The sequence below is a fragment of the Sprattus sprattus genome (assembly GCF_963457725.1).
Source record: "Sprattus sprattus genome assembly, chromosome: 7".
NCBI classification, from domain to species: Eukaryota; Metazoa; Chordata; class Actinopteri; order Clupeiformes; family Clupeidae; genus Sprattus; species Sprattus sprattus.
The window spans coordinates 21,928,047-21,945,314 of record NC_137926.1 but is presented as its reverse complement, the minus strand read 5'-3'; the positions used below and the strand labels follow the sequence as shown (position 1 = coordinate 21,945,314).

The 17,268-nt window shown below is 40.0% G+C and overlaps 2 protein-coding genes across 2 annotated transcripts; both read left to right on the top strand.

The window, feature by feature from the left end:
* The first annotated feature begins 3,197 nt into the window (after positions 1 to 3,197).
* LOC308368539 (uncharacterized protein) lies at positions 3,198 to 5,089 on the top strand. The gene is made up of 2 exons (XM_080842734.1): positions 3,198 to 3,372; positions 3,639 to 5,089. The coding sequence occupies exon 2, from the start codon at positions 3,717 to 3,719 to the stop codon at positions 4,839 to 4,841; it is 1,125 nt and encodes a 374-aa protein (XP_080698860.1). The 5' UTR covers positions 3,198 to 3,372; positions 3,639 to 3,716; the 3' UTR covers positions 4,842 to 5,089.
* Positions 5,090 to 6,253: 1,164 nt separating this feature from the next.
* Positions 6,254 to 17,095, top strand: anpeplb (alanyl (membrane) aminopeptidase-like b). The gene is made up of 20 exons (XM_080842412.1): positions 6,254 to 7,413; positions 7,966 to 8,108; positions 8,220 to 8,371; positions 8,914 to 9,034; positions 9,260 to 9,414; positions 9,581 to 9,694; positions 10,022 to 10,165; positions 10,463 to 10,528; positions 10,638 to 10,703; positions 10,940 to 11,085; positions 11,353 to 11,438; positions 12,738 to 12,865; positions 13,367 to 13,422; positions 13,611 to 13,758; positions 13,946 to 14,034; positions 14,111 to 14,218; positions 14,497 to 14,679; positions 14,764 to 14,904; positions 15,243 to 15,324; positions 15,625 to 17,095. The coding sequence occupies exons 1-20, from the start codon at positions 6,830 to 6,832 to the stop codon at positions 15,781 to 15,783; spliced, it is 2,871 nt and encodes a 956-aa protein (XP_080698538.1). The 5' UTR covers positions 6,254 to 6,829; the 3' UTR covers positions 15,784 to 17,095.
* Positions 17,096 to 17,268: the final 173 nt, after the last annotated feature.

The window sequence follows — 17,268 nt, the reverse complement described above, 5'->3', positions numbered from 1 at the left end:
CAACACACCACTGGCAAGCTCAAGTTGCTGGAACTGATATACTTTGAGGGGAGGACACATAACTAGGATACAACATGCATCTCTGAGTCAAGTGGAAATCGGAGTTGAGTTATGATCTAAACTGTGATTGTAGCCTTAATGCTCACTGAAGAACACTAACAGTAACACTGTGCTAAAGCCCTTAATTTAACAACAAATGTCATAGACGTCAAAGGCCAAATTTAAAGCCCAGCTAATGCATTATTATAGGCTATCTTTGGTAGTGTTTGGGAGTTAGATAGCCTAATACACGCAACAGCGGTAGGTATTTTAAATATGAATACCTGTCTTCAGATACAGCCTACAGGTACTATTTATATTGGTGGTAATCAGAATGCAGTTTTATGGATCAGTCGAAGGGCTTACTTTTTAAATCGTCACTCAAATTCAAAAATTCATAAACCAGCGTTTCCCACAAGCTAATTTCTCAAACAGACGCCGGGTCCACTGCAGGGAAGCTGTCGGTCCGCAGAGCCCTGTCACTGCCACAGGCAATGTTCAAACCAAGAACCAGAGGGAAAGAACATAATATGCGTTTACTTGAAATAAGCCAGTGACCCCTTTTTATATAAAATTGTATTTTATTACCAATGGCAGAAACATTCCAAAGCCAGTGTTTGTCATTTGCCAAAATATGCTGAGCAACGAAGCATTAAACCATTTAAATGACGCAAAACACGATGATTCTGTAAAATCATTTCCCCGTAGAAAGCAGACACGTCATTTCTTTTAATATTGACTGCATTATTTCCATACAAACTGTTTTAAAGGCAGTCAGATTTTTTTGGTTAGAGGTCAGCCTACATTGAGCAAAAGCTGTTCAAATTCAAGTGCATCACTCAGAGGCATCCTTCTATTTTTCTCTCAGATTATAAACTTTGGAGCCTTAATTGCTTAAAAGCGTGTTGGGAATGTAAAATCAGATTATCATGTTGCCAGTACGTTTTAAGCCAGTCATGGGTCCAGGTTTTTTCTGATAGGTCTTGGTTAATAAAAAACACTCTTACACACCATTAATTGGACATTGTTAGTGTTGGTACTAATTTATATGCAGGAAAAACGTTGCTGTTTAAGGTTATTTGACACAAACTTTGTTAGTAATGTTTCATGGGCAAATAGGCCTGCTGTAATGGGCTCATAATTATAATGATATAATAATAACAACAAATGAATAACTATCTATCTATCTATCTATCTATCAATCCTCACTGAAAAGGGGGTTTGTGGGTTGTTGTTGTTGTTGGGCCTTACAACCTCAACGTCAGACAACTGTTTCTATTTTTGTTAGCTTAAAAAATGTAAAACAATGGTGACATAATCCTAAATATTTAGAATAGGCTACATTAATACATGTGATATCTAATGGAATACATTACAAATTTAATTTTAGGATATGTGTTCGGTAAAGAAATGACATGGCCTATTTCATACATTTTCCTACCTGCTTATCTCAAAAAGTCTTCCAGTGTTACGCAGTCTACCACTCTTTGTGTTAGTAAGAGCACATTATTGAAAAGGGAAAATGTTGCACACACTCGAAATGTTTCAAAGGTTCCTTTTCATTTACAATGTGGCAAACATCTCTATAGGCTCTTTTCATCATGTCATGTCATATATCATGCAGGGCCAGTCTTCTCAACCTCAAAGCCAGCTTTGATTTAGATTCCTGGAGAATGTGTACTGTAGGACTTTTACCATTTAAATGGACTGGACATTCACACTGCTACAGCCTTTGGATTTGTGAGTGAACTCAAGTTCCTACCAGGATAAAATCACCATATTTTTTCTCACCAGCTTGACTATCAAAATTAAACCTATATCCAGGGCTTCCCTGATGTTTCTTGTCAGAGACTCAACACCTTTATAATCAGATCAGCTTTTTTGACTGTGTGGACATAGAGGAATTTTGCTACAGTCATTTGTGGCACTCAAGAAAGAAAAATATACAGATTATATACGTAGATGGCGTGCCAGCAAAATACAGATTATATATAGATGATTGAAAAAAATGTACATAAAGACAGTATGTGGCAGTGTAAACAGCAAAGGATGCATTTTGAATGGCAGTATTTGTACAGGATTTACACAATATCAAAAATGAAGCAGGTGTAAATGAATAGGCCCTATATTTAAAGCGAAAAGTAGAAATGACATAGCACATATCACTGGTCAGATGTTAATGTTAACTGCCCTGTTGCACTGACCTCTGTGGCAATGAAGTGCTTTGAGACACTTATTCAAAACTCAATCTGCTCATCTCTGCATTTTTAGACCCCTTTAAATTCGCCTATCGCCCCAACAGGAGTACTGATGATGCCATCTCCCACATCCTCCACACTAGCCTCAAAAAGAGGAATAATGCGCGCCTGCTATTCACAGACTACAATTTAGTGTTCAATGTTGTAGTTCCCCTTAGACTGTTCTCCAAGCTCAGGGACCTGGGGTCAAGCTCCTCACTATGACCCTGTGTCTAGAGAGTGCAAACCTACTGAGTTTAGGAGAGGGCAGGTTTTCTACTTTGCTCAGTATTGTTTCAGAAACATAAACCAGTAAGTAAGACTCAAGACATAGTGCAGCTGAAACTGGTTTCTCTCCCCTTTTAAAAGCCTACTTCATACAGATATTGCATTCCATCCTGAGTGGATGCTGTCAATCTGTAGGCCTAGAGGTCAAATATTTTCTAAATAGATTCTGTCCAGCTCAGAGTTACATTTTCCTCTTTTTTACATTCATTCATTCGGCAGAGGCGTTTATCCAAAGTGACTTGCAAGTTACGTACATCAAAGTTTAAGAGACCTGCTAAGCCACAACATCTCTGGCTGTATTGGCGGTGTTCATGATGTGCTAGGTAGGCACAGTAGATGGCAGTAGAACCTGAATGAAAGGGGAAAGGAATTTGCGTGAACGCATCTTGATGATGTCATGAAGGAAGAACAACAAATCCTCATACTAAGCAGAGAACGTAGACAACTTGCTAACATATCAAATTTCTAAGTTTACTACTATCGATTTGCTCTTGGCATAGTGAAAAAGACACTATGCACTTTGATGAAGTGTTAAAGTAATGATCACAAGAGGGGCATTGTCTATTAACTCTATAAAATGCATGTTGCAACCTCTGTTTTGATTCAGTTTTATGAGTGCTAGCACCATATCCTAGTTGGCTAACATAATAAGCTAGGGTGCTAGCAGGGTATACAGGTAGCTAACGTTAGCTGTAAAAGCTACCGGGGTACCAGAGATACCGTTAACCATTTCTCTCTGGCACTGTACGGTAGTTGCTTTTAACTTTGTATATCCAAGCTCACTGTTAAGAAATGGAAAATGCAAGAGGTAAGTTGCTATCAGTAACTGTCAAAGGGTAAAAGCCGGCTGGCTAACAATTTTGCTCTCAGCTTTGTCGGCTTTCTCGATGCCTCTTTTGTTTCAGTGTTGTGCTGTACGTTCTAGAACAACCGAACGAAATGTTGCATTCATATGCCAACCTGTCCTACTGATATTATGTTGTACTCCTGGAAAATCAACCGTATTTTGTTGTTACTGTGATCAGCAGCATAACACTTCAAATGCGTTTGTAATGACTTAATTTTTGTTTTAAGGTGTAACCAGACGAAGGGAATATGTCCTGGTAAGATCATGACATGGAAAGTCATCAGGCCCACTTCAGGTGAAACAACATGCCTCCAAGGAAGCGACCCCTTGCTCCCATCAGTGGGAGGAGAAGACCGAAGACTGATGACGATTTCTTTCCCTTCAATCTTCTACCTGTGGAATGCCAGCTCCATGTTCTCTCCTTCCTCAGCGAGGTGGACAAGTGCAACTCAGCCCTTGTGTGCTCCAGCTGGAGTTGCCTGGTACGATCAGGGAAGCTTTGGAGAGTAGCAGACTTCTCACGACGTGGGGTTTTCCACATGGGCCAAGAAGGGTTGCTTGTGTCCAACCGAGAGTTTGAGCGCTGGAAAGCATGGGTCCACCATTACACTCATCACCTTATGTCACGTGGGGCCAGTCTTCTCACCCTCAAAGCCAGCTTTGATCTGGGGGACCAGTGCAATAAGTGGGGGGAGCTCCTCTCTCACCTGCTGGAGAATGTTCACTGTAGGGACCTCGGCCATTTAGACCTGAACTGGACATTCACCCTGTTGGAGCCTTTGGATTTGCGGCTGAATTCCAGCTCCAGTTCCCACCAGGACAGCATCACCAAGATGGACCAGGTTAGTAACTTTCAGATCCTGCTTACTAAATTTACCCAGAGCTGTCCCAGGATCACCAAGATGCGCCTCCACTTTGACTGGTCGGAGACGTCTGTCTCGCTCATCAATCAGTTCCAGCACCTCCGTGTCCTGGAGCTTAAGTACTTTTGGGTCTTCAAAGGTGTCAGCCCGAGCACCTTGCAGACTTTGACCAAATCGCTGCCCAACCTGAAGTCCCTGACCCTCCATGTGCTGGTGCCCCTCAGGAACTTGGGCATCTCCTACACGCTGGAGTCTCTGTCGCTGGAGTTCTTGGACGTCTCTCCCAGCCGAGGCCTGGTATTCTCTTGCCTCAACCTCCCAGCACTCCGAGAGCTGCGAGCCAAGAAGATTGTGCGTGGCATCACTCTAGACCGCAGGACCAGGTTAAGGATACAGAGCCGGTGGCCTTGCCTTTACCATGTCCTGCGGGAGGGGACACCGAAGTTGCAAGCTCTCAATAACGAAAGACTTCTTCCAAATTGGAAAGAGCAGACCTACAGGGAGCTCACCTCCATCCTGCAGCAGTCCTGCTATTGCCTTCAACACCTGGATAGCTGGCTGTGGTGAAGATGCTGTGTCTGTCAACAGCTGGCAGATTGTCTTTATGGTATGCTGTGAAGGATTGTGGTTATGTTGATCAAGAGGAACTCTAATTGCATTTATATTCCTGTCATTTTTAAATAGCATGATTGACCAACCCCTGCCCATTTAGGGTACTTGTAGAACTCTCATTACAATATTGCTGTGGCAAAGTTCATTCCATATCATTACTGCCGATAAGATCAAGAATAGAGGGAAATGCTATCATGAGAGATGTAGGGATTGATATAATTCTGTCACAGAAGTTGTTATTCTGTGTTTTGGAATTTAAGCCTGCTATTTATCTCAAATTGTTGTAACTGAATCAAAAATTGGGAAGCAATGGAACAAATGTATTTTTGGTCAAGGTCCAAGCAGTGGCGCTGTGTTTTCATTTTATCTGCAGATAATTCCATGTAAAAAGTATGTTTGGATATGTGGTCATTTTTATGGGTAATCTGTAATTAGACATATTTGAGTGCTTATTCCTACAATATAATCAGATCATTGTGGTACCTTCCCTAACCATTAGAGGTCTCCTTAGATGGTTTCGAGGACCAAAACACCATGCCTGTAATTTCTCCTTGTTCTGACTTTTGAATGGATATTTGACTGATTTCTCAGAAAAATGAAACTTGATTTACTGAAGATTATAATGGCAGCCACAATAAACTGATGTCATTCAACTTTTTTTGGTCTGTTTCCTGACTTAATTTCTCAATATGTCTTCAGGTTGTTTGGCAGTATCATACAAAAATTGTAATTAACATAAGAACCTCTAGAATTGAAGATTTTATGAAAGTGTGACCAACCATATCTGTACTCATCTCATGAATATTATCGGCTTGTTTCCTACACAGACTGAGGAACATGGCTGACAAATCACCTTGCAGTGAAATATTTCCATTTACAATTTGACACAGCACCCTTGTGTTTTATATCACATACCTCTGTCACGTCCTATTTTGTTGTTGCTCCTGGGTTACAGGAGCCTGTGCTCACAAAGACCAAAGCATCAATGTTGTCAATGGGAATTATGCTTAATGTCTTGACAAGAGTTATTGATTATTTAGGATCAGTCTCGAGAACGAATGCTTTATATGAACCAAAACATGTATGGCCTTGCATTGGTCCAGAACTGTTTTTTCATTCACAGTAGCCTTTAAATTATGAGTTATGAAAAGTGTTATCTGACACTTAAAACACAAAGGTGTTTGCCAGTGCCGCACACTTTATTTTGGGTTAGGGGCATCAGTGGCATGGGTTGGGCTGAGTTTGACCACACTAAATAATCATGAGCTAAATCTCCTCCCCGGCTATAACCCCCAGCCTCCTCAGTGAAACACATGCTCCCAATTTTCCCTCAAAACACTGTGAGCCCTGTGTTGTTGCAGTACAGATCTGTGAAGTACTCCCAGAAAATGGTCTGGGAACGTTGAAAATATTTACAGGGAGCTCGGCTGGGCTTGCAGCAGATACCTCCTTGGTTCCGGACAGCTGGATCTTTCATTAACCAGGTCGGCAAACATGTATAGAAGACGGACAAAGAGGATCAAAATGTGGATTTGTGTTTGGGGCTTTCTGTGTCTGTTAACTGGATTTACTACCTGCACAACTTCACAGGACGTTATTACAGACACAGAAAAGGACTTTCCTCACTGAATTTCACCCAACCCGCCACTAGTAGGAAATGGTAACCAATTCCAGATGTGGGGTGTGAGAGTAATGAAAACTAAGTTCACATGAATGCCCATCCACCTCCTTCTGCCTCACTCACTGGTTGCCTTACCTTGGTTAATGCTTAATCCATGGAAGCACTTGGTGTCTATCCTTTCCGTAAATGAGCATTCGTTTTATGGGGGCTGGGGGAGCAGAGGTACAAGGTCTATTAAAGGTGTTGTTATAACTTCATAGGGAGTTGTTATATCTTCATAGGGAGCTGTGTCAGTCTGGAAGGTGCTTCGTCCAGATCAAACATGGTTAAAGAATTTATCATATCCAAGACCCTGGCCGTGGCCACGGCGGTCATGACCATATCTGCTCTCGGTGGTATTATCACCATGACCATTATTTACCAGATGCAGATTACTAAAAATCGACCTACACCGCCCCCCACACCGCTTCCGACAGAGCCGATTCCAACAGGACCTCCGCCAAACCTGAGGCTGCCTAGAAACCTGGTCCCCGACACCTACACCATCTTCCTGAGGCCTCACCTTTATACGGAGGTCACCAATGAGACCAATCAATCTTTCGTTTTTACCGGGAACTCTACAGTGACATTTCTGTGTTTGGATAGGACCAATCGCATTTTCCTTCACAGCAAGGATTTGAATGTCACAAACCCAGTGCTAAGGCGTCTGAATGATAGTGCCGTTCTGAAAGTTAAATCAATCTTCAATTATCCAAATGAGACCAATTTCTTAGAAGTAGAGCTGGATGACAGATTGGAACCAAATGGAAGCTACAGCCTCTTTACCGAATTTGAAGGAGAGTTGCTCAATGATCTGGCTGGATTCTATACCAGTCAATATGAGGTGGAAAAAGACAATGAAACTAGGTAAGGATGACAACATGGACTTACTATGGGTATTTTGTCTGTCTTCGTTAAAACACTGAAGACCAATGTGTTTATGTCATCTGAAATGTTATGTGTTATTAATGAATTTTGGTTTTCATACCATGAACATTTAAAGCTAAACTGGGGGCCATCTTCTGATAATGACCCTCTTATTGCTTGAGAAAACACCACTACAGCCAGTGGCATTAAGTCTTAAATGTATTTAAATGAAAAATATCACAACATTGCCGGTTTAGTTATTATTTTTGATCAAATATTTGTTTTCCTTCTCATTCTTTATTTGTCTACAATTACTCCCTTCAAGCATTCACTGCCTTTCACTGTAGCGTGAGATGTACCAGACTATCCAGACTGTAAAATTCACTCACACAACTACATGAGGGAATACCTGGGAATACTTCAAGATTTCAAAATACAGTTGCATTAAGTGTGTGTGTGTGTGTGTGGAGTGGAAGATTATTATGGGAACTTGTAAAATATTTAGCTTTCTACCAAATGAAACAAAACCCGCTGAATCTGCTCTGTGCACAGATATCTTGCTGCGACTCAGATGCAAGCCACTGATGCCAGAAAAGTGTTTCCCTGTTTTGATGAGCCTGACATGAAGGCTGTATTTCGACTCACCCTCATTCACAGAGATGGCACTACTGCACTAGCCAACTGGCCTCAAGAAGGTACAAATGTTTCAAAATAAGGGTACTGATTTTTATTCCTATGCCTTAAAATGTAAACTAAGCATTTAGTGGACTATGTTTGACAATAAATGCATGCCTATGATGCTCCAGCTTCTAGTGGCACTGGGATTGTAATCGATGGAGAGAGGTGGATCGTCACTGAATTTAAGCCGACAAAGAAAATGTCTACATACCTCTTGGCTTTTGCAGTGTCTGATTTTGAACACACTGATTCCAAACCAGGACTTGAAAGAGACATTAAGGTATATCATCTTTCTGCTATGCCTGAAATCTGTGGATATGATTTTTTTGTGACCTAAACAACTTGTACCACTGAATAACCATCAAAGTTCATGTTAGGATTTTTTCTTTTATGCATTACAGCTGACAAGAATTGGTTGTGGGTCTAGGCGATAATATTGAAAATAATATTTCAGAGATTTACCTCGGTGACGATAAATTCAGGATAAATTCTCCTCTAGAACCACTTTAAAAAATTTCTTTGAGGCAATAACCGTCCGACCCCCTGTCAAATATAATGATCTGGTTGAAGGACATTAATACTTTATTTTGAAACTTGTAATGGGGCCATTTCTATTAAATTTTGATTCTTCATGATTTTACATAAAAACAATCACAACCTGACAATTTAACTCTATTAATATATTTGGGTTGGTAAGAGGTTTGAAATGATGACATCGTTAAAATGTCTGTTAATTGCCCTGCCCTAGTTGCCAGCATTGTCTGTGTCTGTGTCCCAGGGGATGTTCCTAATGCAAGGTTTTCGTTTGTTTGTTTGATTAAGGTATGGGCTCGAGCTGAAGCCATTAATGCCGGCCATGCAGATTATGCTCATAGTATCACACAGAAAATCCTGGAATTCTATGAAAAGGAATTTGGGCTTGAATATCCTGTGGGCAAACTAGGTCAGTGTCCATCAAGCTGAACAGATAAAGCAAATACTATGGAGAACACCATGACACAGTGATGATTTCATAGCTTTATAATCACAAGTCTTCCAATTCACTGTATATATTATTAGAGTGCAAAGTTCTGGAAGATGAAAGTGTAAAAATGAATGCAACGCACTAGCAAAAAAACCCATTTAAAACCCATTACTTTTCCCACTCTTCTGTCTCCATTGATTACAGATCAGATTGCCCTGCCTGACCATGCAGCAGGTGCGATGGAAAACTGGGGACTAATAACTTACCGTGAGTCAGCTCTGCTGTTTGTGGACGGAGTGTCCTCTTCAATGAATAAGGAATTCATTGCTACAGCGATAGCTCATGAGCTGGCCCACCAGGTATGACATATTTCCGTATAACTTTATATCACTCATGTGTCAAACAAAAAAATGGTTCTGTTATGTTCAAAGCCTTGTGTCTGTATACAACATGCAACGCTATTGCAATTGTATGTATTATATCTGTTGGCTATTTTCAATGCAACATTTTGTAATGTGTTGCCAGTGGTTCGGGAACCTGGTTACCATGAAATGGTGGAATGAACTGTGGTTGAATGAGGGATTCGCCACGTTCATGTCTTACCAAGGAGTGAAATATGCAGAGCCGACCTGGGATACAGTAAACCTCTTACATTTTTTATTGCAATTATAACTACTGAACTGTTAACTGCTCCCATGTTACTGACTCTGGAAAGGACCTGGGCCAGCGGTGGTCCAAAGTCAACTATAACTTGTGATGACTATTTAGACCTGCTGATCTGCTATAAAAATCACCTATCTAGTAACCTATCTACTGATCCGTGGGGTTGGTGGACAGATTAGTCAAAAACATCACCTATCCTTGAGCTTTTACTGCTTCAGGAGTGGTCAGTTGATACAAAAGTTTCTGCAGAGCAATTATAGTTATTCAGTGTATTTGATTTTTGTTCCTGTATTTTTCATGTAGGAAGACCTATTTGTGGTCAACGAGGTCCATAATGCCTTCCAGGTGGATGCCCTGGCCTCTTCTCATCCTCTTAGTTCCAGTGAGGAGGAGATTCAAACACTTACAGAGATCAATGAGCTCTTTGACTCGATCACTTACAGCAAGGTATGAATCTGAACAAGCATCAAGCACCAAGTGCCAGTGAAAATCAAGCAAGTGAAAATAGTCGGTATCCTGTCTCACCCTGTTTTACATGAGAATGTGTGTTTGAACTGTATAGACTTTTTTGAAGTGAAGAAAAAACGCTGCTTAGTTCTGTTACAGCAAGTGACACATGTAACCGCAGCTGCTGTGAGATAAATAACCGGACACATTTTTTTATTCAAACAGCTGAAAACAGTGAAAATATAGTTTCTAATATAGTTAGTTTCTGTCATAACATTTCCTGTATACATCACCCAGGGAGCTGCAGTGTTGAGAATGCTGTCACAGCACATAGGCCAAAGCGATTTTAAAGAGGGCATAAAGGTAAGTAAGGCTGTGTTGTGCTATTGGGTTAATAGGGTACTGCTACATTATACTTTTATGTACATACTGTATTACTGCAGTGAAAGGCAAGCTTTTTTCCCCATTTTAGATGTATCTTAAGGCTCTGCAATATACGAATGCCGATCAAAATGACCTGTGGACTCACTTACAACAGGTGACTATAAATATTAGTACTTATTATTCTTATTTATGTGATGGGAGCTGATCAAAATAGTAAGGCAATTGTACCAATCCAAGTTTCCAATATTTGTTGTAGAATAATATAACTGTATTATAATAACGGATCAAAGTCAAAATATGTATTTCTGCAAAAACGTGTATTAGTTGCACTTTTTGCAAGTAATTTGCTTTATTGCTTCAGTACTTTATTAAAGCCTGTGTCTTTTACAGGTGGTTAATCCAGACAATCCAGAAGAAATAAAGGGATTCATGAGCACATGGACCAATCAATCGGGTTACCCCGTTGTCATTGTAAACACCAACAATGGAGAAATAACCCAGGAACAGTTTCTCCTGAACGGGACATGGAACCAGGAGTGAGTCTTCAGCCAATTTCCTTCCCACAGAGAGAGAGAGAGAGAGAGAGAGAGAGAGAGAGAGAGAGAGAGAGAGAGAGCGAGAGAGAGAGAGAGAGAGAGAGAGAGAGAGCGAGAGAGAGAGAGAGAGGGAGAGAGAGAGACAGAGAGACAGAGAGAAAAAGAAACAAAAGATCCCACCATAACTTGGTCTTTATTAAATGGCTTAATTTGTACAATATGATTTATTTTCACCCCATAATGTTAATGTTTGACTTTGTGTTTCAGAGTTTTATGGCACGTGCCCATGAGTGCAATGGCAAAAGGTGACCACACTCTTTTGAAAGGATTTCTACTTAAAACAGCAGGCCCAGGTAAATGAAGCGCAGTTTAAAATAAATTATATTCTGTAAAAACTGTTTTGGGTTTGGTTGATGACGTGGAGGGTGATCTCGAGTAGGGTTGGGTACCGAGAACCGGTACCAATACGGCACCGGTTCCATACAACCGATACCTACCCGGACCGAAATGCAACGCAGATTTCGGTGCTTCCTTTCGGTGCCTGAGCAGATAATTTTTTTTTTTTTTTTTTTTTTTTTATTAAAATTTTTATAATTTAACAAAACTAGCGATAGCTAACGAGAAGTAACGTTAGTGGCGTAGATCTTTCTGAGTACGATCTGTATACTTTTTTGTGTTGATAACAGATTTCGTGGGGCACATATAAAACTGCTCCATCTCCCAATATAGACTCTCGCCTGTGTCGCTCACGCTGCATTCCGTATGGGACTAGTGGAAACGGGATTTGTGTTGAGGAGTTGCCATGGTAATGGGTTGACTTGCGTGTGGTTTCGGTTTCAAGATAAGTGTGGTTGTTCTAAGCAGAAGTTGGAAACGCTTTATTAAACGGAGAGCTACCGTCTCATCCAAAGATATTCCTTCTCAATGTGAGTTCTTAAGAGAGCACCAACTTGGACGCTACAATAACATTGCAACAGTCTGACAGCGAAGAGCAGGCAGCCTTGCACAGAGCAAGCACAAACAGAGCTAGCCATCAATATAACGGAGAAAATGTCGAAAGGTAAACGATCAAAAGTGTGGCTGTATTTCGCACAAAAAGATTCAAACAACGCGACGTGCAGCATATGCAACAACAAAATTCCGTGTAAACTTTTAAAGGGGCAGTACACATTCACGAAACCAGTGGGTTTAAATAAATGCAAACTAATTAATATTTGTTTTACTCTGAAGGCAAACATGCTCATATTTCTGCAAAAGTATTACTGAAGTGTGAAGTGTGTGTACAGATCTGTACACACATTTGTTATGTATTTATTTATATTTATTTAAGTATACTGTAAACAGTTGTTATAAGTTAATATATTGTTCATAGTTTGAAGTTAAAAGGTTTGAAGCCAAGTGTTTTGTATTTATTTTTATTTATAGTATACCTCAAACCGTTAATATATTGTTACATTTAAAGAAAACTATTTGCCTTGGCAATAAATAAGCCTAATGTCTTTAATTAAAAAAAAAAAAAAAGTATCGGTTCTGGCACCGTTTAGGCACCGGTATCGTTTTAAAAGTATCGGTTATGTACCGGTATCGGAAAAAACCCAAACGATACCCATCCCTAATCTCGAGTGGATCATGAATGTCTATTTATGTCTCAGTGGTAAAAACGGAGATGAAATCCATGGACTGGATTCTGGTCAACTTCAACTGTACTGGTTATTACCGTGTTAACTACAACCTGGAGAACTGGCATAGACTCATCAATCAGCTCGAGATTGACCACGAGGTAAATAGTGTTCATCTGCTCAACTGTTGGGGAGCATTGTTAAGGGAATACCTTCACAGGATTCCCTTTGAACCATCACCTTATGCAGAGCTCTACCCTGTCTTGCATGACTATCATGAGTAATGTCCAGTCATGTCCGCCTTGAGCCCGTTCCACCCACACACACACACACACCACACAAACACAAACACAGACACTCAAGACGGGTGCATATTGAGGGGGGGGGCAGGTGTTACAGTATTAAGGTGAGAAGGCCATTTCATGACAATATGTTCACAGTCAGGGGTTTTATTGGAACACTTCATTGCATTGTGGCATGGGGCCCCAGTGTCCCAGGTAGGGGACAGCAGCATGTGATCGAATTCACAGATGTGTAGATTACATGACAGATGTAGTTTTGCTTGTATGCTAGCATGATAGCAGTAGCAGGTACCACTGAGAACTTTGTGTGAGCTTAAGTGTTTATTCTCATCTCCGCTCACATGTTTTTCCAATTTGTAGGCAATTCCAACAATCAGCAGGGGACAGCTAATTGATGATGCATTTAATCTGGCAAGGTGATTTCCTGTTTTTTCATACCTAGTAGTATATCGCACTTGTTTGCTTCATTCCTCTTCTGTGTAATGCTGGATGAAAGCTTCTAAAATACCAGAGAATAAATCAGTAAACTCACCTTTGTGCTACACAGGATACACAAGAGATTTTCAAACAAAATAATGATGTGATGTTGTGGCCTGTTTTGTAGGGGCAAATATGTGGATGTGACACTAGCACTGGACACAACCAAGTATCTCAGAAATGAAACGCAGTACATTCCGTGGGACGCTGCTCTGAAAAACATGGAGTATTTCATCCTCATGTTTGATCGCTCTGAGGTCTATGGACCAATGCAGGTTAGTCATGCCAGTGGTTAAAACCCAGATAGTCCCTGAAACTTAAACAACCCTGATCCTGCTCTGATTTGGTCCTCATCCATTACAGAATCAGATAATCAGGGTCAGTCTCATTTTTGCCATGGAATATTATTAAATGAGGATAAATTGAAAGACCTGACAATGTTTCTCTACATACCAATCACAGGCATACCTGAAAAGACAGATCGAACCACTTTATATACACTTTGAGAATTATACAGACAATTCTACAGCACCAGAGAGTCACACGGCACAGTAAGTATCTCAGCAATAAGTTGTTTTTGCTCATTATGGATTCAGCTGGACAACTTGTTCTGGTTCGTCTCCATAGGTATGCCCAGTTGGAAGCCGTTTCAATGGCGTGTGAAGTTGGCTTTAAAAACTGTACTAACATGGCTAAAGAGAAGTTTGAACAGTGGAGAGAAAGCTTCAAGAACAGGTACATTCTCTCTCTCTCTCTCTCTCTCTCATTCTCTCTCAAGAAAGATTTGAATGAGCAATTATTAAGTTGTGATAACATAATTTGATAATTGCAGTTTTCTAGAAATTGAATATGAATTGGAGAATATTTCAGTGACCACTGAATATGTTACTGCTGTCAAAAACATACTGCAATGCAAGGTTTCATCTTGTCTGTACAATAGAAACACATTAAAAATATATGCTGTAATAGTGGATGCTTGAGTTGCTATCTGATGGTTGATTTTTCATACACAGTACAAACCCATATAAGATACACCCAAACCTTAAGTCCAGTATTTATTGCCATGCCATTGCTGCTGGAGGAGTGGAGGAATGGGAGTTTGCCTGGGAGAAGTACCTGGACTCCACCATCGCAACAGAGAGAGATAAGCTAAGATATGGCCTCTCTTGTACAAAGCATATCTGGCTTCTGAACAGGTGAGGGTGGAAGCTGCCAAATGCCTCTCTACCTACTGCATCACTATCAGAACCACACCTAATAACAGTGATTTCACCCAACAGATACCTCCAGTATACTCTTGATTACACTAAGATAAGAAGGATGGACACCGTGTCTACCATCAACTACATTGCGAGCAATGTGGCCGGTCAAGCTTTGGCTTGGGATTTCGTTCGGGCCCAGTGGAAGTATTTCAGTGACGAGTGAGTGTCCCTCCACAGTGAAATAATGCATCCCTAAGTCAGTACACAATGTGACTGTTACAAGTCATAACACCTCTGTTGCTGTTTGTCTAAAAAAGCTCAGCAGCATTAATACCAACCCCTCACCTGTAATAAATCTTGTAATGTTGTAAAAGTGCAATGTTGTAAAAGACAAGTCAGACGGTAAGACGGACAAAGGTTACTTTAGAAAAGACAATGTCACCACTTCCTTGGCTTCTGATTAATTTGATATCAGTTGCTAGGCAATTTGTATATAGCTGTAAATGTTTGTCTGTGGCTGAAGCGTGAGTAAAAGTAATTTCCTCCTCACTCTGCAGATATGGTGGGGAGATTATGTTTCTTGGGAGTCTAATTGATGGGATCTCTGAGAGATTCTCCACAGAGTATGAACTTCAGCAGGTGAGTTTCCTAAGGCTGCCAAGTCACCTCAATGGTGATGTTACTTTTAGTCAGACCAACAAAACAGCTTATTTTTCTTGTGCGGTGTACACATTCCTCTTCCTTGTGACTCACTTCATGTGGGAACAGCTTGGCAATGTTTGGGGTCTTGGGAGAGGAAATTGAGAGAGGTAGATGTAACCTGCATCTGGTGGTCATTAGCTCGCCCACAATGATACTCCATATCCGGCCAAACGTAACACGTGTTTGTGTGTATGTCTGTGTGTGTGTGTTTGTGCATGTGTGTATATGTGTGTGTAGCTGAAACAGTTCCAGAGGGAACACACTGAGGACTCCCTTAACTCAGCATCCAGAGCCTTGGAACAAGCGATTGAGAGAACGGAGGCCAACATGAAATGGGTGGAGGAAAACAAGGCCACAGTTCGTGACTGGTTCCGAAGGGAATCGAAAAGTCCTTAAACCAAATTTTTCAGGGCTGCTTGACCAAACACATAGGCTAGACAGAAAATGCAATTCAAAGCAGCTGTTATGAGGCAACAGTATTTCAAATGTAGATGGTTGCCTCATTTCAACCAAGAGACCTTCACAGCTGACAAAGTTGTAGAATAGAATGATTAATTATAGCAAATGTTCCCAGATATAAAATCCCAGATCAGCTATATAACCATATATTAGCCATATATTTAAAAACATATTCTGCAATGTTTCCCCAGTCCGGTTGCAATAAAAATAAGGTGCTCCGAGATCCATTTTGAGATACCCCATATGTCATATGTGCATTTCACTATGTGCTTTATCAAATACCACATACAATTAAATATAAAAAAAAGACAGATAGATGGAGAGTGCAGGTGAGACTATTTTTTAATTTTAATTTTTTATAATCAAATCAGCCTAATATATTCTTTGAGTTTGTATTTCACTGCTTTTAATTGAATTACATCCAAAGAAAGCACTTGCTGAACTCAAACAGAGTGCAATAACTAAGCGAGTTCTATTTTTGTCATTGCCTGGCTATTTTTACTTTTTTTAAAAAAATGTTTAAAAACATTTTACGTTTAATAAACTGCATAAGTTATTTCTTTCAAAATGTATAAATAAAGAAGTGAAAGTGTTTGAAATAATCAGTGAGTCCCCCTGGTGAGAGTAGATATATCTATCTGAAAAGCACAAGCAACAAGTGCCTATTAAAGAGGATCAAGGCTAGGACAGAGTGTACTTTATTGATCTCTGATGGGAAATATTTGTATCGCCTTTACATACAACATCACAATCAACAGAGACAAAATCAACCGAGACTCTCTAGACAGAGAACTAAACACATACAATTAAAACACTGTTTAACTTTCAGAGAACAAAATATGTCAACACTGAAGCCATAAGGCGACACTGACAATTAGTCTGTGGTGATTTCAATTTATTTATTTTAGTCTGAGGATCAGAACCTAATTGTTCACTCTACAACACTACATCTGGACTCAACCCTATTCAATATGTTCAACATCTAAATGGCCACTAGAGAAAATGCATCAAATGCAAAATTATCAAAGCAAATTCACCAAACTCAGCAAATACTTTTCTATTCATGTATTTTTTTTTATGTGAACCCGCAATGTTAGGGTTATTGTCAGATTTAACCTGACTTTTTAAAAATAGTACAAATAATAATCAATGATTAAATGTGCAATGTTTTTTTTGTTGTCCCTCTTGAACAACCATAATGAATTAATTCTCACGATTCACGATTAAATGGTAATGCATACCAATATTACTGTGCTTTTTATATATCTTTATTCCTGTTTCAAGTGTTTTTCTGTATTTGTTTGCATGACATTTGTATTAAAGGGACCAGAAAAATGGAAAGAAATTGCATGGAAAACACAAAAAAAGTATTCAACACACAAAATATTGTGCAATACTGTTTTATCTACCTTCAAAATCACA